The 21,722-nt window shown below is 42.5% G+C and overlaps 1 protein-coding gene across 1 annotated transcript in view; it reads right to left on the bottom strand.

The window, feature by feature from the left end:
* The window catches only part of WNK4 (WNK lysine deficient protein kinase 4), a 177,570-nt gene extending 162,368 nt beyond the window's left edge, over positions 1–15,202 (bottom strand). Inside the window, exon 1 of the mRNA XM_077252009.1 lies at positions 14,094–15,202. Within this exon, the coding sequence (XP_077108124.1) occupies positions 14,094–14,729 (636 nt within the window). The 5' untranslated portion in view covers positions 14,730–15,202. The remainder of the gene's footprint in view (positions 1–14,093) is intronic.
* Between the last annotated feature and the right edge of the window lie 6,520 nt (positions 15,203–21,722).

The following is a 21,722-nucleotide window of genomic DNA, read 5'->3' as shown; positions in this document are numbered from 1 at the left end:
CTCTTTTGGAAACACCATTTGGATGACATTGACAGACCTTTAGTAGGTTCCACAGTGAGATTCCCAGCAGGATAAAGCAAGCGCTAAGTTTGGGGATTGATATTTTGGACAATGGGACTATGCTTGTAAGGCCTCATTCAGATATCTGTTTTTCACGTTTGTCTTCTGTCATTGTTTTTCCCGCATTGATCACCTACCTATTATAGTCTATGGGGCTAATCACATATTTGTTTTTCCTTTGTGGACCGAATGTTTACGGCCCCAAAAAATCACAGACAGCATTAGTGCGTAATCTGATTGACGTCCGTTTTTACCATTGAAATGAGTAGGGGAAACTTGGCAAATTTTTATTTGCATGTGAGAAAATGACTGGTGAAACACTGATGGTATAAAGTGACCAAACACAAATGGAAACAGAATCTAAAACATGGATGAAAATTGCTCCATTTTTTTGCGTATGAGAAAAATCTGAATGATGTGCGAACTACAGCTTATAGGAAAGCAGTCTGTGTCCACTGATAGATCCAGAAGTGAAGCAAAGCACCTGCAGCCACGTGTCATCGGTTTCTGAGCTAAGGAGGGTTCACATTATAATATGTTATTATTGTTCGGTCTATTAAAAAGACATTTCACATTGCCGTATTTTTGATTGTTTACCTGCAGTTTAGCTAGCTGTTTCAGGAAGGTCAGACAGCATACACTTATGATGTAGAGAAGGTGGACTGCTTCGTATCCATGACTATCTAGAATATTACCAGCTCTGACTACAGATCGGTGTGTGATCCTTTGGGAAAAGCCATACGGCGTCATTCTGAGACAAGTACTACATATGACAGAAAAAATGGCTGGATTTGAGGAAAGGTTATGGAGTTAAAGGGAATCTGTCACCAGGTTTTTGCCACCTAATCTGAAAGCAGGATAATATAGAGACAGAGACCTTGATTCCAGGGATGTGTCACTTACTGCGTTGCTTGCTGCTTTATAAGTAGGATTATCATTACATTACTAGTAAACCTCCTGCCATGTAGTCCGCCATATTCATGAGCTCTGTATAACTCCGCCCCTCACCATTGATTGGCAGCTTTTTGTGCACACTGTGCATGGCAGGAAAGCTGTGGTGTGGGCAGGGTTATACAGAGCTCAGCATTCAGAGACCTGCTAGATTTGCAGCGGATATAACTGTGATTTAATTCAAATTATATCAAGCAGCTCAGTATGTGATACATCACTGGAATCAGGGTAGCTGTCCCTATATTATAGTAACATAGTAATATAGTAACATAGTTAGTAAGGCCGAAAAAAGACATTTGTCCATCCAGTTCAGCCTATATTCCATCATAATAAATCCCCAGATCTACGTCCTTCTACAGAACCTAATAATTGTATGATACAATATTGTTACACTCCAGGAAGACATCCAGGCCTCTCTTGAACCCCTCGACTGAGTTCGCCATCACCACCTCCTCAGGCAAGCAATTCCAGATTCTCACTGCCCTAACAGTAAAGAATCCTCTTCTATGTTGGTGGAAAAACCTTCTCTCCTCCAGACGCAAAGAATGCCCCCTTGTGCCCGTCACCTTCCTTGGTATAAACAGATCCTCAGCGAGATATTTGTATTGTCCCCTTATATACTTATACATGGTTATTAGATCGCCCCTCAGTCGTCTTTTTTCTAGACTAAATAATCCTAATTTCGCTAATCTATCTGGGTATTGTAGTTCTCCCATCCCCTTTATTAACTTTGTTGCCCTCCTTTGTACTCTCTCTAGTTCCATTATATCCTTCCTGAGCACCGGTGCCCAAAATTATGGTGCCTTTAGATGGGGTAGAAAAAGCCTGGTGACCGATTCCCTTTAATGGAGGATGATATGTAGACTATAACAATGATGGGATCATCATATTCTCTCTTAGTGTATATTTATAATATGCAAATTGCCTCTTCTGAGAAAAAGAGGACTTAAACTCTACAGCGCCACCTGTTGGAAGTAGCGATCCTACAAGTCACAATCAACCCTTTAACGAGTCGTGCAATATGACTTAGGATAAAAGCCAAATCAGTATCTCAATTCGCAGACACAGTGTTTCGGGCTGTTGGCCCTCGTCAGTGCGAAGCATGAGAACTGATTTGGCTAGGCGAGAGGCTCTGGACTGGGGTCTAAGGGGTAACGTTTCTCCTTGTGGAGAGTGACATACCAGCTGGCTTGTCAAGGTAAGGAGGCTTATTTGCCGTACAATGCTCCTCTGGGAATTTAAATATGCAAATTGCCTCTTCTGAGAAAAAGAGGACTTAACTCTATAGCGCCACCTGTTGGAAGTAGCGATCCTACAAGTCACAATCAACCCTTTAACGAGTCGTGCAATATGACTTAGGATAAAAGCCAAATCAGTATCTCAATTCGCAGACACGGTGTTTCGGGCTGTTGGCCCTCGTCAGTGCGAAGCATGAGAACTGATTTGGCTAGGTGAGAGGCTCTGGACTGGGGTCTAAGGGGTAACATTTCTCCTTATGGAGAGTGACATACCATCTCTGGCTTGTATATGTATTTAAATATATATATGTATAAATGTATATTAATAGATATTTTTATACTTTTTTGACACAATTTTTGTAAGAAAAAATAAGAATATCGAAAAAAAAGTTTTATAACACCTTGTAATAGTAAATCATTGTCAGCTATCAATAATCCCAAGCTATCGCAGGGTAAGTAAATTTAGGTATCTATTACAAAGAAGAGCCGTGAGCAATTGAGGTTCCTTTAAGGATCCCGGCACATTCCACAAGGCTGATAGAACAGCGGCATACCACTGGCTGAGACGCCTCAGGCACTTCATAAGCCACGTGAAGGAAGGTCAGCCAACCTACACAAGGTCAGAAAAGCCATTGGATCAGGAAAGAAAGTCACAGGGACCTCACACCTAGGATACAGCAAAAATGGCGGCTGAAATGATCTATAATTAGGGCAACAAGTGTATCTGCTCCACTATTGGTGACACATAGAATAACAATGTAAAAGTGAAATGGAGAAGTCCTGACTCTCTATTAAAGAGCAGTTTTATCTTTGAGTATAGTAGGAAATGACAGCAATTATGTAATATAATATCATCCTGGAATCTGTCGTAGAATCTAACAACCTGCAGGACATTCCGAACTCCCTGCACTTCATGTAGACATAAAAGAACTATCTAGAAAACTGTAGTTCGCCAGCTCGCTGTTTGCCCAACAGGGTACTGGACAAGCTGGTTATAGCAATTCTAGGGAATGTGAAAGTCTCTACCTCCCTGCAGGGTATTAGATGGTTGCTCCAATAGATAAAGGGGTCATTCCAGTAACAATGTAACGCGAAACATGTACAGCGAGTTTCCCTAACCTAACCCTACTGGCCAAGTGAAGAAACAAACACAAGTTACCTTCCAATAATCTGTAGATTGCATCCAATTCACAGAATTGACGGGAAAAAACTCTCTGGCCTCTGGATTTTTATTATAAAGCTGTGAATGGGAAATGCTATTTAAAGCAAAAATATAGTCGTGGGCCCAGAATTGAACTGGGGTGCGAAGGGCCCAACAGTAACGTCAACTTCAGGCCCACTGTTTAGCTACAAGCACGTGACTTTATCCTCATTCACAAATGTATATATCTATATCTAATTGTTAATACAGAGTGTATGGATCTGCGCTGTACTGTTCCATTCACTGTGTACATCTGGCCACCAAGGGAGCTGACAACAGCTAATTGAAGGGGGGTACCAATGTTGGACGCCCACAAATCTGACATTGATTACATATCAACAATGTCACTGTAGTGAACAACCACTGTAATGTACTTCCACGTAAAAAAAAAAGTTCCTAATCCAAGAAAAATGCTAAAAAAAACCCCCAAAACATAAAAACTTAGGAATAAATATTAATTCAATGTGAATATTAATAATAAGATAAAAGAGAAAAACAGATGAGAAAGCCACGTCAGAAAATCTCCCTATCACTGGATCCATGAGCCTCATCTTCAGATCTGAATCAATAGTTCCCGCGATGAGTTTTTTACACTGCATAGTTTTGAAAAAATGTAACTAACTCAATGGGTGCAGAAACGGCGCTGAAAATCTGCAACATCAAAAAGTCACCAAAAGCTCATAGTGGGAACCTAGCCTTATTATAACCATGTATGTAGCTCATCAATGCACAGAAAGGGCTCAGCAGTAAGGTAAGGTCATTGTTAAATATTTTACGGAATGTGCTACTACGAGAGTGGACATATTTTCTAGATGAATAAGATAAATTCCCTCGCGGTGAAGGAGGTCCTGTCCTATGCATAAATGCTTTCCATAACTAGTGACTGGTTTTCGGTCTGTGTTACAAAGTATATATCAGGTCTTATCGCATAATGTTTTAGCCATCCCCAGAACACAGGGGCCACACGGCTGTATAAAGACCTAATGAAATAAGCTTCCTTCTCTGCACCAAGCCGTAGGATAAACGTTGTCAATAGAGATTTTAAGCAATCAGATCATGTCCGAGGCTTAGCCGGAGCGCCAGCATGTAGCGGGGGTCTATTTATATCTGTGTTTGTGTGTAGCTATGTGGACAGTGAGATGTTCACCCTGGGGGGATCTGCAGCATGACACCAGGGTTTGTGAGAGGGGGTTAGCGAGTGTCAGGAATTAGTTTCCAATGGTGGCAGATTTCAGTTCCCCCCTTCCTAGTTCCAAACCATATTTAGCCGCTCTATGATCACAATTAATGATCTGATGCCATTAAATCAGTCGCCAGTGTATTACACCAGGTACTCTGGAAATGAATATAGCATTTACTTACTAATACACTACAATATCTGGCGAAGGTTTATCATTTTTTTGAAGTTTCTTTGGCTACTGTGACCTTGTTGGCTATCTGCGGCATGTCATCGCATGGGGGCCACCAAACTCCATATGTACACAGTCTATTTGCTGAGTTTTTAAAGCAAAAACTAAACAAAAAAAATTCCAAAATCTTAAAACTCCTAAAAAATGTGACATTTCCGGTCAGCATTTGCTTTGAAGATTTAGCAAAAAGACTCAGCGTGCACATACACTAAGGCGGCAATCAGTCATCCCAGCTGATTTGTCACACAAATATGGTGGAATTGCTTCTTAGGATTAGGTCACAACTATCTGTAAGCAGGGGCGTAGCTGTAATAGGTGCAGGGGTCACAACTGGAGACTAGGGGGCCCCAAACGTCTCTTTGCCCCTATTACTACTAAAGACCTGTGTTAGTTGGGGACCCCATTGAAGATTTTGCATTGAACCCTATAAGCTTCCAGTTATGCCACTGTCTGTAAACCTGTGCAATACAATGCTGTACATATACTGTAGAGTTGCCATTCCAGATAACACGCCATGGAATTGCTGCTGTTCCCTACATTTTGCTCTTCCTTTACCCTTCAGGTCATGGACAGCCATCTGGGTTTACATCATGTTAGTCGTAATCCTCGATTGTACTGTGAATGAAATAAGTTGGAATCATATATCATTACAGAACGTCGCGGCCGGTAATAATAACACTTGAAACGTATAAATACTCCAATGTGTTCCCGGTAATGCACTTTTAACTATTAGACATTAGACAATGATTCCTCTTCAGAATTTACCATACAAAGTGTCCGTCTGGTGTTGATAGGTATCTGAACACTTCTGAGACTTCTCCTATTCAAACTTACATTGTGTCCATGTGAGAAATACTGTCTCATGAAATCTATCGGAATCCGGTGTTCAAAAGGGACGAGCAAGAACACTGATAGAGAGAACTGTTACTTTTAAAGACATATTAAAAGGAGTCTGTCAGCACAAAATGAATGCCCAAACTAAGCACAGCACCTTGTGCCAAAGGTCCAACAAGCACATTTTAACATATATGAATAAAGGAGGCCAAACACAACAATTGATTAAAACACAGTGGTCACGATTTTCTCGTGACGAGTTGAGTGTAGTTCTGCGTGCCTTGACACAAATCTTACTCCAGTCAGTGACTGGAGTAAGAATTATGGTGTAAGGAAAGGCAGAGCTTGTTATGAAAATAGATAAGCTGTGACATCATACTCTCGCCGTGCCCCTGTCATGGCCCATCCCACCCATTTCAGCAGAGGAAAATCTGGCATCTAAGCTTGAACAGTCACAATATTTTTGCACAACTACGATTTACACAAAGATTTTGCATCTTAACCCCCAAATTCTGGCAAATTTGCTTTGATGAATTGGGGCTTAAATATATCATTTTCATTACAATTATATTTCCTTCTCGGCTTAGACACTCATTTTGTTCTGACAATAGAGACACTTCTTGATTCTTAGGGGTTCCTTAATTCCGCCAAGCCAGTCAGAGGCTCAAAAAAGGATCATATGCTACAGTTTGTGATTCTTGTCTCTCAATCCTTTTAAACTTAAGTATTATTTGATCAACAAACTCTACAGGACCATGAAGTGTTTACTGAAGATAAAGGCAATTCTGCTTACATCTGTGCAAGTGCTCCACAGCTTCGGAGGCTAAGCACAACTGGGAGTCATTCGGGCAGCCACGTGGTGTAATCACGAGTCTACCACTATCTTTATCATATGGACATGGAGATTGTTGGGCACATTACTAAAAGCAAACGTAGACATCAGATTCATGTTGCCTGAACTATAGCCATCATCAATCAGAAACTGGTTACAAGACGGCAGCCATGTACGTTTTACTCTAAATGCTGAAGTATGTCATAGTAAACATACATTGAAAAGACTATGCCGCGGTTCATCAAGACCATCGTAGTTCACAACAATTTTGATGAGGGGGTGTGCTGGAGAAATGGATCAGGCTAGTCTGAAAAGTGGTGTGCACCGCCATACACTTCGATACAGATTTCAGCTGACCAGACCAATGCAGATCCCCGGTAGGCTTCTTCCAGCTCCAGTTGACTGACAGGTATCTCCTTATGTATTTTATTTACATAGGCAGAGACTTGATGGTCTAAGGGTGGGGAGAAGTTCACTTGGACTTGGACTGGTCAACCAAGATAAATTGTCCTTGGTCAACTTTTCAAAGAATGTTTTCTCTGAAACACCACAGATTGGCTGCATTCTGTGTCTGGGTTCAGGCAGCATGAACCTAATGACAGGTTCCCTTTAAACAATGCAAAAAAAGGCAGGTGGGGCCTTCACATGGCAGGCAGGGGGTTGATATGCAGATAATTGTGCTTTCCCCAGCACATATTTACCATCTAAGTTCCTGATTTTCATCCATAACGTAGACAACCTCTTTAAATACCCATCTCCTGTGAGCAGGCATCATCATCTTGTCTTCTGTACCTCATTACATAACCCACATACTGAAGGGCATTTGAAGTCATATGTCAACCATAATCAACAACTTTAAAATTCTTCTTCCAGGCATCTGCATTTTCTTTTGCCTTGTTCTACGTGCAGCTGAGATCACTTAGATTATCTGTTAAATGAAGAACATAACCAGCACCTGATGCCCTGGCTCTGGAAATCAAACAGATGTCTACAGGCGCAATATCCAGTGATTAAGAGAAGTGGTCAGTGACATCTATAGCTCTGCCTGACAACTAAGCTTTTTCCCTTGAGTAGGCACATGGCACCCTCAAAGCAAAACAGCTTGTCAAGGTTTAACTTTTCGTGCTCAAGCCAACTTGTGGCCTATTTCATGCTTCTCCCACAACTACAAATACAAGACAAGTCGCAACCAGGCAGTCTGAAGGTGGCCATACATATTAGATAGCAGCAGGTTGGTGGTTGAACTATCAGTGAACAATCGAACATCTGATGCACGGCACAGACAGAGCCATACACATTATAGATCACATTGGCCGTTCCAGCCGGCCATACATGTTCAGTAATACCGGTGATCCCTCGTAGAGGAAAGATCTTACAGTATATCCGACTGTTTGATGAACCATTCCAACTTGGCAACTTCATTTTAGGTCTGGTTTGTCATCAGTCACCAAAACATTCATGACTAATGTCTGTTATAGATTAAATTGACCATTTTACAGATTCCAGCTTTTTCAGAATTTAAAGGTTTTTTTTCCAAGAACACATTTGTTTTACCCCATGGGCTTCCACATGTTAAAAATAAGAAATGTTGGTTTAATCCCCGATCCCTGCTCCGAAGCTGGCTCTCTGCTGCCACTCCCAATCTTTGCTTATAAGCTTCAGCGGTGACGTCGTAACAGGGGCGGACACAGTGCAAGAACAGTATTTGGGTCCTTTACAGTCAATTAGTTCTGTCTATGGGAGGAGCCGCTTGCTGATTTGGAGAGGAAGCGGGTGTGTGTGTATTGGGCTCCTGTGGCAATGCACAGGATGAATTAATGATATGCCCATTCCTGCATAATGAGTCAATCACTGGGCTCAGCCGTGATGATGAGCTAGTTAGCATGAGTTATAATGATTGTCAGCAGTGGTCACGTGCACTGTAGTCATTATGTCACCACCTTAAGAATGTCCAGGAGCAGCAGATAGCCAGCAAAGGAGCAGGGGCAAGTTAAGAAACTTTTGCTTGTTATTTTCAACCTGTGGAAGTATATGGGCAAAACAAGTTGTTGTTAGAAAACCCCTTTGAGGCTGTGTGCCCACAATGAGTTTTTGGTGAGTTACTGATGTTGCTGATTTTCTGTAGCATTTCTGCACCCATTAAGTAGTTACTTGTGTTTTCTCGAAAATTCAGAGGGTCAAAAACTCACTGTGGGAAAGCAGCCAAAGAATGTCATGGTTCAAACAATTTATAAAACGTTTATGGTAGAAAAGAAGTAAATAATGATGATTTTAGCTGTCTAGAGGTGTTGCGCCACCATGGCACGTGCCCAGAGCGTGCATGGTATATATCTTACACATGGCAGCACTGACAGGACTATATATAGCATGTAATAGAGTCCGTGCATGCTTGGTGACCTGTTTTTAGAAAATGGCAATAGGAACCATTACTCTCTGTCGATCAGAAAAGACACTTACTGGAAATATTTAATATCAATTTTCTAACATATTTAGCACAGAAAAGTTGTCGAGACCTAAGCCAGGCGCTACCTAGATCAGCAGCCACCGTTTATTCCTTATATCATGCATGGTGTCTCGGGGAGCATGGCACAGGCTACACTGTAATGACATATTGGCGTGCAGCTTGGTAAATATTCCCTAATATGGTTTTTTTTAACTGTTGAGCCCAGACATTGCCGCATGTCACTGATGAATGTGGCACTCACTGAATCCAGGAACGATGAACACCTGGCATCAGCATATGGGTGTGTTGGCAGAAATGAACTGATAGGTATACTGAATGGCGATTCATCTGTACGCAGCATTTAGCATATTAGAACAGATTAAGTTCAAGTGAAATTCAGGTAAGTCTACCAATTTATACATCTTAATCAAAATTTTATATATTAATATCATTAAAGCGGTATTCCCATTTCCAAGATCCCATCCCAATATGTAGTCGGTATAATAATAATATTAGCAAATACCTCCAAATAGAAATGTAGTATAGTTCTTCTGATTTCCCCATGCAAGGCATTGCAGTAGCTCACGTATCCATGGTTACGACCACTAACAACTGTCACTATATGACAAATGTATGTCAAATATCTGCTGCCCCAATTACCATGCATTTTGGGCTTCAACAATACCTTTGTGGCTGGCTCCTAAAACTGTGCACACAATGCTGTCCAGTTCCCCCCATGATTATGTTTACTGCCCCCAACAGCCACTTGCACCATCCAAGACGAAGTGACAGGTTATCATGTAAAATCTCCTCCTCCATTAATTGGGTGGTGAGTGAATAATGAACACAGTATTATTGTATCTGCAGCCTCGGAATACTAGTACAATTGAGTGTTTCTCCGGCCGTACTCACACAGCTGATTTTAATGTGGGACTACTGAGAAGTGCGGCAGGATTCATTACCTTATTATATCTTTGTGGAAATCTAATATTTTTACTGATTGAAGTTTATCTGGTCAAAGTAATAAAGGTCTATTATTGTGTTTAGCACTTTAATATTTAAGTCAGTTACCCCCTACATTTGAGCTGGAAGCCTTTGTGTGTTTGAAATGTTGACTGTACTGAGCAAGCAGCTATTGGAAAAGATCGCCTATGAATATAGTGATTTTCTGTGGAGTCAAAGAGTGCCGCCTGTACCTAATTACACATTTAGTGATGCTATGGCTGGACTCTACCTACTGTTCATAAATAGTATTGATCCTTTAATATTTGAAAAACAATATGAGGGGGTCTTTGTCACCCTGAAAGGAGGGACTACCACTATATGGAGAAGCACAGCAGCTCTACGGTCCCAAATTCAAATCCCACAAAGGACAACATCTGCAAGGAGTTTGTATGTTCTCTTTGTGTTTGCGTGGGTTTCCTCCGGGTACTCCGGTTTCCTCCCACACTCCAAAGACATACTGATAGGGAATTTAGATTGTGAGCCCCAATCCGAACAGTGATGCTGAGGTATGTAAAGTGCTATGGAATATGATGGCGCCATATAAGAAAGCATAATAAATAAATTAATAGAGTATTTAAAAAAATAAATAAATTTAAATGCTACAAAAATTAATGTGCACCATTGTGGGGTAACTTTCAGATATAAAAAAGTTGTAATCATTCATGCATAGGCCGGGATGTCTATAACTTTCCAAAAGCCCCCATGGCACAAAACAGGAGTTATAGATCATAAGCGAGTTATCCCTGGGACGGGGTCTTCATTGGGACCACGGAGCTTTACCCTTAGTCTCTGCTGTGCAGACATTCACATACAAACACATGGCGCACACGACCCTCATCATACTGTACTGCTGTGTGATCCAAGTTGCATGGTTTTGTAGTCAATGGAATTGTTACATTTTCATCATGTAATATTGGGTGTTTCCACCTTTTGGAGACAACTATGTTTCTTACTGAAATGCATGCATTTTTTTGCTAGAAATAATTTCTGTAATTGGATGGCATCACCGTTTTTCCACCATTTGCCCTCTATAGCCTCTGTGTAAGGGCCCATTGTATTTTCGGTTCGAGTGTGATCCAGCAAAACATAGGATCACACTTGGACCACTATTATTCTTTTGGACTAGATACATATCTGATTTTTTTCCATGGTCCCAAATGGGATCCGATTATCGGATCGCACTCAGACATGCAAATCAGTGGAAAACATAGGACTGCGCTCGGATGACATCTGAGTGCAGTCCGATTTCCACTGACTGACAGAATGGAGAATGTGTAGATAATTTGTTTGCTCTTCTCCTCACCCAAGAGAATCGGATCACACTCTGATCAGAGTGTGATTAGCATAACCTGCCCGATTCTCTCGGATGGGAGAAAATACACCGGTGTGACTCTAGCTTTACGCTGTCTATGGCAGAATAGGTTAACTAAGAATCTACCAGTGAGCGCACTCTGACTATCCAAATGAAGATTTTCTAACATTTTGTCTGTCTTTTTTTAGCTCCTCGCAACTGATTTATGACCATGAACAACATAAGAGTTGAATAAGATGCAGTATAGACAAAACAGTGCAACATTTTTGTGCAAAATTAAATTGCAAAAATTATTTTGAGCCCCAAATACATATATTTAAGTAAAAAAAAGTATCCAGAGGGAAACAACCTATGATATGCAACTGTGACGTAAATCAGCAGTTTAGTAGCTAAACCAGGAATGGGGAGTTGGTAAAGTTTCTTCATACACCATGCCATATGCATTAGCAGGAGATAATGTGAAGTAGGGTCAGATGTCTGCCCAAGGCACAACCCAAGGAGCTGTGAGATTTAGAGCTAATAATGACACTACAGAGTGAGACCGAATCAGAAGAAGTACAATAATATAATATATAACTATAATAATAAATGAAATAAAGCATTGACTTCTATGTGCAGCACTGGGATGAGGGACCCTGAGGATTCCTGACAATGAGTGCCATCATTTCCTTTCCCGTCTACACGGTCCTTTTTTACATTATACTGTAAATTGGATCATCACAAATGAGATCATTCTGGAGCTTGGTCTCATTGTATATAAAGACTAAAGAGAGATAACAATTCTCATAACTGCATTATTCATAAGATCCTGGCAGCAGTGAGAGCTATTCCCGGCTGTGATCACCAATGCAATAAAAGCTGACAGTCTTACTAGACCGGTAGACAGATGAGCTATAGTTAGGTGTATATTTTTTATTATACTTGTATGTGCTTATTACATAGTTTATATATGTTGCCACATTTAGCCTATATGTTACTCTTACCCATTACATTGTCTTACAGTAAAATCCCCAGCACAGTATTAATAATGTCAGTGCTAGTTCGCACTTGGTGCAGTTTTTTTTTTAAAACCACATCAAGGACCAAAGCCGAAAGCCCGAATATAGATAAAAGCTTTTTTGTCCTCTTTCTGGATCCTTCCCCAGTTTGGGAAAAATAGCCTGCAACATAGGTTCAGTCATAAGGACACACAAGTTTGTGCCTACTGGTCCTCGGGGCTGAAGACCGGCACTCCGCTAGGTGGTTTGATTTGGATGCAGCCACTAGTAATGGACTGGAATTTATTGCCAAGTTCTAGTGGTTTGCCATCAATGGTGGAAGCAGGTACTGCTAAGTCACAGTGGCACATGATTTAATATTATATCTGGTGTCTACATGGCTTTAGAAGATTATACAAGTCTTGAACTAGAAGTTTGCACTCACTCTATGTGACTGCAGACTTGTGAATCCTCATATTGCGCACACTGCGTGCTGTGAGGATTCTCCGGTGGCGGCGCCGGCAGTCATGTGACCACAAGTATGTGATATACATACTCCTGGCCACATTCAGACTAGTTGAGCGTGGCCTCCTTCAATGCGAGTGAGGCTGGAAACAGTCTAGTCGGAATGTGGCCGGGAGTATGCAAATGACCACCTTTCCCGATGTAGGCACCGGAGAGTCCTCATGACGCACAGCGTGTGCAATGTAAGGATTCACATAGAGTGACTGCAGACTTGTAGTTTAAGAATGGACAAACCCTGTAATGTGTCTGTATGTAAAAAGATCAAAATAATTAAAATGTTGTTTCAATCAACAACTATGGCATGGTTACACATTGTTGTTGATTCATATACACGCACACACATTTCTACATGGGCACACAATATTTAGGGTTTTATTACAAAACCATATCGTCTTAATACTGATGCACAGCTAGAGCTATGTTAAAGGGAACCTGACCGCACATTGTTACATATGGAACTACTGGTATGGCTGTATATTTGCGCTGTCGCCCAATAACAATTGTACCTTTTTTTACAGATGTATTTGGCCACTAATGAGAAGTGCACTGTAGGTGTGTCAATTCACTGGCAAGATGCAGTATAGAGCTTTGACACGCCCCTATGCACTTCCAGCCTGATTTACATATGGCTTTTATTATAGATTTCTCATAACTGGCACACTGTAGCTCTATAAATAAGGTATAATTTTTAATGGGGGATAAGTGCCTACACAACCATACCACTACTCCCATATTTTAAAAAGTGCGTTGACGAGTTCCCTTTAACTATTCGGTCACATCAGTGTTTCACTAACAGGGTTTGAGCCTTTTTTACTGCATGTACTAGCAAATGCTCCAGCTTTGGCCTATTCATTAAGGGTGGAAGTGAAGCATCCTCTGCTCTCAGCTGAAGAACCTCTTTTGGTAAGATCATATATGTTAAATGTAACAAAAATGTCATGCCTATTTAGTCACGCTCTTTTCCTTTAGGGGCGTCTTATTGCAATACAAGGTTTGGATTCAGCAGAAACACCTGATCTTGTTCATCTAGGCATTTACTCAAAATTAACATGACAGGTAACAGGCAGGTCTACATCTAAAGTGTTATATAGCAACATGTCAAGAACAGAACAGCTTAGGGGCAACAGAGAAACTGGACTAGGTAACAATGATATTTGCTAAGTTTATATTAGTACTGATAACTTAAGTATGAGATGTTACATAGAGTTTTGGAAACGTTGGGTGATTCCTAAATGAAGGGGAGTGATACACTGTTTAAAGCATCAGCAATCTTAAAAATTGACCTGAGGACGGATTATTGTCTTACCTGAAGTTCACACCAAGCCACTTCCACTGTGGTTTCTGTATCCAGACCCTTGTACACCGTTTTAAAAGATCCTCTTCCAATCTCAATGTTAAACTTCAAGTATCTCCCATCTGGTGAGGTGGCCACAGCTTTGGTCTCATTCTCATCAATCTCTTCTTGTTCTCTTCTGTTTTCTGTCACTATTGGTTTGGGAGCAGGAACAGGAGGTCTTTGAGTTCTGTTGGCCTCATCCTCAGACTCAGAGCTGATGTCCGCAATACTGGCCAACGTTCCTGAAGATGGCAAAATATCTATCAGGGTGTTTTGTGATGGGAGATTGATAGAAGCAGGAACGACTTCAGGTATAGAGTCCACTTTCTCTTCCAAAGTTGATGGTTCCTCTGGTGACCATGAGGAGAAAGAAGTCCCTGGTGGGTCATAACCCAATAGCTCTAACTGAGCAGAACTTCTTCTGTTAAATTGGTAAGAGTTCCTTCTAGGCTCCCTGCCTGAAAGTCTTCTTCTCCTCAAGGCTGCAAGAGTGGAGAGTTCAGCAGGATCTTCAGGCAGAACCGAACCAAATGAGATACCACATCCTGCTAAATCCACTTCTGTCTGAGACATGGCTTGAGTTGAAGGCACTCCAACAGTAAACATAGCCCCTCTTTCCACCTAAAAACGAAGTTGGCTTACCAAGAATATGACTTAGCAGCCATTCCCTGACCTGTAGAGCCTAGAAAACCTATTACCTGTGGATCTCTGAATCCACTTAGCACATGGCTTTGGCACTCTTTTTATGGCACATAATCACTAACCAGATCAAGAGTCAAGTACTAGAAAACTAGACTAGATATGTCACACAAGGAATGACCCCACTTGTGCAAAATGCTATGCAAAGCAGGACTTGTAAATCAGTTGCTGATCTTCATCTTCTTATCCAGAGGTCCGAGGAATAAAGAAGAAATCAGCAATTCTGAGGTTCCTGTAGATGCAACAATGTCACTTGCAAAGGATGAACCAGGAGTTCTGCACCTGGGATCTTCTCTCTGCAATTCCTGAAGTCACTGCTGGTGAGGTGACAGCTTCAGCCGGTGGAAAGAGAGAGAATCTGATCTTACTTTCATGTGACTGCAGTGTGTACAGTGTAGATAGAGCCAGCCTTCTCACCCAGCTAAGGAACACCTCCTCCTCCTCCAGCAGGGCTCCTCCTCTGCTCTGCAACAGCTACACCTTGTCTAGCAATGGGCCAGACTGTGCAAAGCTGCTTCTTCCTGCAGCCCCTTCCCTTCCCCCAAACTCCCATACTTTGTGGAGACACTTCGGATAACTCATCCTTACAGAGCAATACAGGTTCTTCCTCAGTGATCCATGCATGAAACCCGAGGTGAGAGATCCCAGGCATCCCTGAAAGATCAGAGCTGTCATTTCATACATAGATGGGAGAAACACCAAGACACATGAATGGAGAAAAGAAAGGCTACTCTATATGAATCAGGATCTATTAATTGCTGTGGATTTCAGTGGACTGGAAATGTTAGGCTGTGTTAACACAAATACTACAGGTGCATCTCACAAAATTAGAATATCATAAAAAAGATAATTTATTTCAGTTCTTCCATACAAAAAGTGAAACTCATATATTAGAGAGATCACTCTGCTTGTAATGACTCTATTTCAAGTGTTTTTTTCTGTTAATGTTGATTGAGGCTTACAGCCAATGAAAACCCAAAAGTCATTATCTCAGTAAATTAGAATACTTCATAACACCAGCTTGAAAAATGATTTTAAAATCCGAAATGTTAGCCTACTGAAATGTGTGTTCAGTAAATGCACTCAATACTTGGTCGGGGCACTTTTTGCATCAATTACTGCATCAATGCGGTGTGGCATGGAGACGATCAGCCTGTGGCACTGCTGAGGTGTTATGGAAGCCCAGGTTGCTTTGATAGCAGTCTTCAGCTTGTCTGCATTGTTGGGTCTGGTGTCTGATATTCCTCTTGACAATACTCCATAGATTCTCTATGGGGTTAAGGTCAGGTGAGTTTGCTGGCCAATCAAGCACATTGATACTTTTGATTCTAAACCAGGTATTGATACTTTTGGCAGTGTGGACAGGTGCCAAGTCCTGCTGGAAATGAAATTTCCATCTCCAAAAAGCTTGTCGGCAGAGGGAAGCATGAAGTGCTGTAAAACTTCTTGGTAGACGGCTGCGCTGACTTTAGGGCCCCTTCACACTGTGCAATCAAAGTCTGAACGAGCGTTCGATTTGTGACGTTTATCCGTCCTCGTTCCGAGGTTGCAAAGTGTGACATGGCGTTACGATTTGCGACGCAGCCCAGCATCGTACGATGTGAAAGAAAGAGCAGAACTTTCTTTCGTCGTAAATGTCTCGCTGTGGCGGTCGAAATCGTAGTATGTGACGGCGGTCATACGAGCTCGTAATGCGACTACGTGGGTTGGGCTTCCGCATACCTGTCTCCTGATTGGGCGTGACGTTTTAGCACGCCCATGCTGGTAATACGTCACGCTCGGAGTCGTAGGACTATGGCGGTGTGAAGGGTAGCGTACGATTGCGACGCGTGACGTTCACATCGCAACTACGTCAGAAAAAGCGTTAACATCGTAGAGTGTGACCGCTGGCTACGAGCTCGTACTGCGATGTCGAATATGACGCAAATGCGTCGTAATCGTAGCAGAATCGACCAGTGTGAAGGGGCCCTTAGTCTTGATAAAACACAGTGGACCTATACCAGCAGATGACATGGCTCCTCAAACCATCACTGATTGTGGATACTTCACACTACACCTTGGAAATCAAGGTCACAGAGTCTGGGGGAAGAATGGAAAGGCACACAATCCAAGCTGCTTGAGGTCTAGTGTGACGTTTCCACAATCAGTGATGGTTTGGGGAGCCATGTCATCTGCTGGTATAGGTCCACTGTGTTTTATCAAGACCAAAGTTAGCACAGCCATCTACCAGGAAATATTAGATCACTTCATGCTTCCCTCTGCCAACAAGCTTTTTGGAGATAGAAATTTCATTCTCCAGCAGGACTTAGCACCTGTCCACACTGCCAAAAGTCCCAATACCTGGTTTCAAAACAACAGTATCACTGTGCTTGATTGGCCAGCAAACTCGCCTGACCTTAACCCTATAGAAAATCTATGGAGTATTGTCAAGAGGAAGAAGAGAGACACCAGACCCAACAATGCAGACAAACTGAAGGCTGCTATCAAAGCAACCTGGGCTTCCATAACACCTCCGCAGTGCCACAGGGTGATCGCCTCCATGCCACACTGCATTGATGCAGGAATTGATGCCAAAGGAGCCCCGACCAAGTATTGAGTGCATTTACTGAATATACATTTCAATAGGCCAACATTTCGGATTTTAAAATCATTTTTTCAAGCTGGTGTTATAAAGTATTCTAATTTACTGAGATAATGACTTTTGGGTTGTCGTTGGCTGTAAGCCATAATTATCAACATTAACAGAAGTAAACACTTGAAAAACATCACTCTGTTTGTAATGACTAAGGCTACGTTCACATTAGCGTTAAGCTAATGTGCGTCGGGTTTGCGTCGGCGACGCAGCGGCGACGCATGCGTCATGCGCCCCCTATACTTAACATGGGGGACGCATGCGTTTTTTTTTGTTGCGTTGTGCCACACATGCGTCTTTTTTGCCGCAAGCGTCGGACCAAAAAAACGCAGCAAGTTGCATTTTTCTTGCGTCCGATTTTCGGCAAAAAACGACGCATGCGTCGCAAAACGCAGCGTTTTTGCGTGCGTTTTGGCGTGCGTTGTGCGTTGCGTCGCCGACGCAGCGGCGCACAACGCTAGTGTGAACTTAGCCTTATATATGAGTTTCACTTTTGGCATTGAACAACTGAAATAAATTAACTTTTTGATGATATTCTAATTTTGTGAGATACACCTGTATGTGCAAATTCATCTGGGTTTTGTCCAGAATAAAATGTCAATTTTTCAATCTTATTGTCATCCCTATGTAATCTATATGCCATCCACATGTCCGTGTTTCATGTCCATATACAATCTGTATATCCGTTTTGTCCATCCATAAGGCATTCGTTTTTCGCATGAACAATTGAATAAATAATAAAGGCCAATTACAGTTTTCTGTCTATCTAATTGCACTTGTGATAAACACACGAAATATGGATGGTGACCAGTATGTGAGCTGTTCTTTTACTCACCCATTGACTTATAATGGGGGAGTCTGAACCAAAATATGGATCTAAGTATTGCGTGCTGTGTGGACCATCAGTTCATATGTAAAAATGTACATGTGAAGTAGCACATTGACTTACCTTGGTCCTCGTGATGTCCGCATTCTATCAGTTTTTCATATGGACAGCACACTGATGTTTAATACATTCTTCTGAACGAGCCCTTATAGCAGGGGATTGCAATTCATTTTCCCGAGGTCTCATGAGGGACCATGATTTTTATGGAGGTCCGAACCTAAAGGCTGAAATTAATTCTGCTCAATGTTATTATTACCATATTAATTATATTTTTTATTTTAGATTAATTGTATCTCTTAATATTGAGCAGAATTACCGTATATACTCGAGTATAAGCCGACCCGAGTATAAGCCGACCTGTTATGGTTCTCAATGGCAAGAGAACATAGCCCAGCAAACATAAGTACTAGCTCTTGGAAGGATGGAAACTAAACTGACCATGAACTAAACCTGCCGCACAACTAACAGTAGCCGGGTAGCGTTGCCTACGTTTTTATCCCTAGACGCCCAGCGCCGGCCGGAGGACTAACTAATCCTGGCAGAGGAAAATATAGTCCTGGCTCACCTCTAGAGAAATTTCCCCGATAGGCAGACAGAGGCCCCCACATATATTGGCGGTGATTTTAGATGAAATGACAAACGTAGTATGAAAATAGGTTTAGCAAAATTGAGGTCCGCTTACTAGATAGCAGGAAGACAGAAAGGGCACTTTCATGGTCAGCTGAAAACCCTATCAAAATACCATCCTGAAATTACTTTAAGACTCTAGTATTAACTCATAACATCAGAGTGGCAATTTCAGATCACAAGAGCTTTCCAGACACAGAAACGAAACTACAGCAGTGAACTGGAACAAAATGCAAAAACAAACAAGGACTAAAGTCCAACTTAGCTGGGAGTTGTCTAGCAGCAGGAACATGCACAGAAAGGCTTCTGATTACAATGTTGACCGGCATGGAAGTGACAGAGGAGCAAGGTTAAATAGCGACTCCCACATCCTGATGGAAACAGGTGAACAGAGGGGATGATGCACACCAGTTCAATTCCACCAGTGGCCACCGGGGGAGCCCAAAATCCAATTTCACAACAGTACCCCCCCCTCAAGGAGGGGGCACCGAACCCTCACCAGAACCACCAGGGCGATCAGGATGAGCCCTATGAAAGGCACGGACCAGATCGGAGGCATGAACATCAGAGGCAGTCACCCAAGAATTATCCTCCTGACCGTATCCCTTCCATTTGACCAGATACTGGAGTTTCCGTCTGGAAACACGGGAGTCCAAGATTTTTTCCACAACGTACTCCAACTCGCCCTCAACCAACACCGGAGCAGGAGGCTCAACGGAAGGCACAACCGGTACCTCATACCTGCGCAACAATGACCGATGAAAAACATTATGAATAGAAAAAGATGCAGGGAGGTCCAAACGGAAGGACACAGGGTTAAGAATCTCCAATATCCTGTACGGGCCGATGAACCGAGGCTTAAACTTAGGAGAAGAAACCCTCATAGGGACAAAACGAGAAGACAACCACACCAAGTCCCCAACACAAAGCCGAGGACCAACCCGACGCCGGCGGTTGGCAAAAAGCTGAGTCTTCTCCTGGGACAACTTCAAATTGTCCACCACCTGCCCCCAAATCTGATGCAACCTCTCCACCACAGCATCCACTCCAGGACAATCCGAAGATTCCACCTGACCAGAAGAAAATCGAGGATGAAACCCCGAATTACAGAAAAAAGGAGACACCAAGGTGGCAGAGCTGGCCCGATTATTGAGGGCAAACTCCGCTAAAGGCAAAAAAGCAACCCAATCATCCTGATCTGCAGACACAAAACACCTCAAATATGTCTCCAAGGTCTGATTCGTCCGCTCGGTCTGGCCATTTGTCTGAGGATGGAAAGCAGACGAGAAAGACAAATCTATGCCCATCCTAGCACAGAATGCTCGCCAAAATCTAGACACGAATTGGGTTCCTCTGTCAGAAACGATATTCTCCGGAATACCATGCAAACGGACCACATTTTGAAAAAACAGAGGAACCAACTCGGAAGAAGAAGGCAACTTAGGCAGGGGAACCAAATGGACCATCTTAGAGAAACGGTCACACACCACCCAGATGACAGACATCTTCTGAGAAACAGGAAGATCCGAAATAAAATCCATCGAGATGTGCGTCCAGGGCCTCTTCGGGATAGGCAAGGGCAACAACAATCCACTAGCCCGAGAACAACAAGGCTTGGCCCGAGCACAAACGTCACAAGATTGCACAAAGCCTCGCACATCTCGAGACAGGGAAGGCCACCAGAAGGACCTTGCCACCAAATCCCTGGTACCAACGATTCCAGGATGACCTGTCAACGCAGAAGAATGAACCTCAGAAATGACTTTACTGGTCCAATCATCAGGAACAAACAGTCTACCAGGTGGGCAACGATCAGGTCTATCCGCCTGAAACTCCTGCAAGGCCCGCCGCAGGTCTGGAGAAACGGCAGACAATATCACTCCATCCTTAAGGATACCTGTAGGTTCAGAGTTACCAGGGGAGTCAGGCTCAAAACTCCTAGAAAGGGCATCCGCCTTAACATTCTTAGAACCCGGCAGGTAGGACACCACAAAATTAAACCGAGAGAAAAACAACGACCAGCGCGCCTGTCTAGGATTCAGGCGTCTGGCGGACTCAAGATAAATTAGATTTTTGTGGTCAGTCAATACCACCACCTGATGTCTAGCCCCCTCAAGCCAATGACGCCACTCCTCAAAAGCCCACTTCATGGCCAAAAGCTCCCGATTCCCAACATCATAATTCCGCTCGAGAAAAAGGCACAAGGTCTCATCACGGAACAATCGGAACTTCTCTGCGACAAAACTGCCCCAGCTCCGATTTCAGAAGCGTCGACCTCAACCTGAAAAGGAAGAGCAACATCAGGCTGACGCAACACAGGGGCGGAAGAAAAGCGGCGCTTAAGCTCCCGAAAGGCCTCCACAGCAGCAGGGGACCAATCAGCAACATCAGCACCCTTCTTAGTCAAATCAGTCAATGGTTTAACAACATCAGAAAAACCAGCAATAAATCGACGATAAAAGTTAGCAAAGCCCAAAAATTTCTGAAGACTCTTAAGAGAAGAGGGTTGCGTCCAATCACAAATAGCCTGAACCTTGACAGGATCCATCTCGATGGAAGAGGGGGAAAAAATATATCCCAAAAAGGAAATCTTTTGAACCCCAAAAACGCACTTAGAACCCTTCACACACAAGGAGTTAGACCGCAAAACCTGAAAAACCCTCCTGACCTGCTGGACATGAGAGTCCCAGTCATCCGAAAAAATCAAAATATCATCCAGATACACAATCATAAATTTATCCAAATAATCACGGAA

The sequence above is a fragment of the Ranitomeya variabilis genome, chromosome 4 (genome assembly GCF_051348905.1).
Source record: "Ranitomeya variabilis isolate aRanVar5 chromosome 4, aRanVar5.hap1, whole genome shotgun sequence".
Classification (NCBI taxonomy): domain Eukaryota; kingdom Metazoa; phylum Chordata; class Amphibia; order Anura; family Dendrobatidae; genus Ranitomeya; species Ranitomeya variabilis.
Note: the sequence above shows the minus strand (reverse complement) of the source record. Positions and strands in the feature narration are given on the sequence as shown.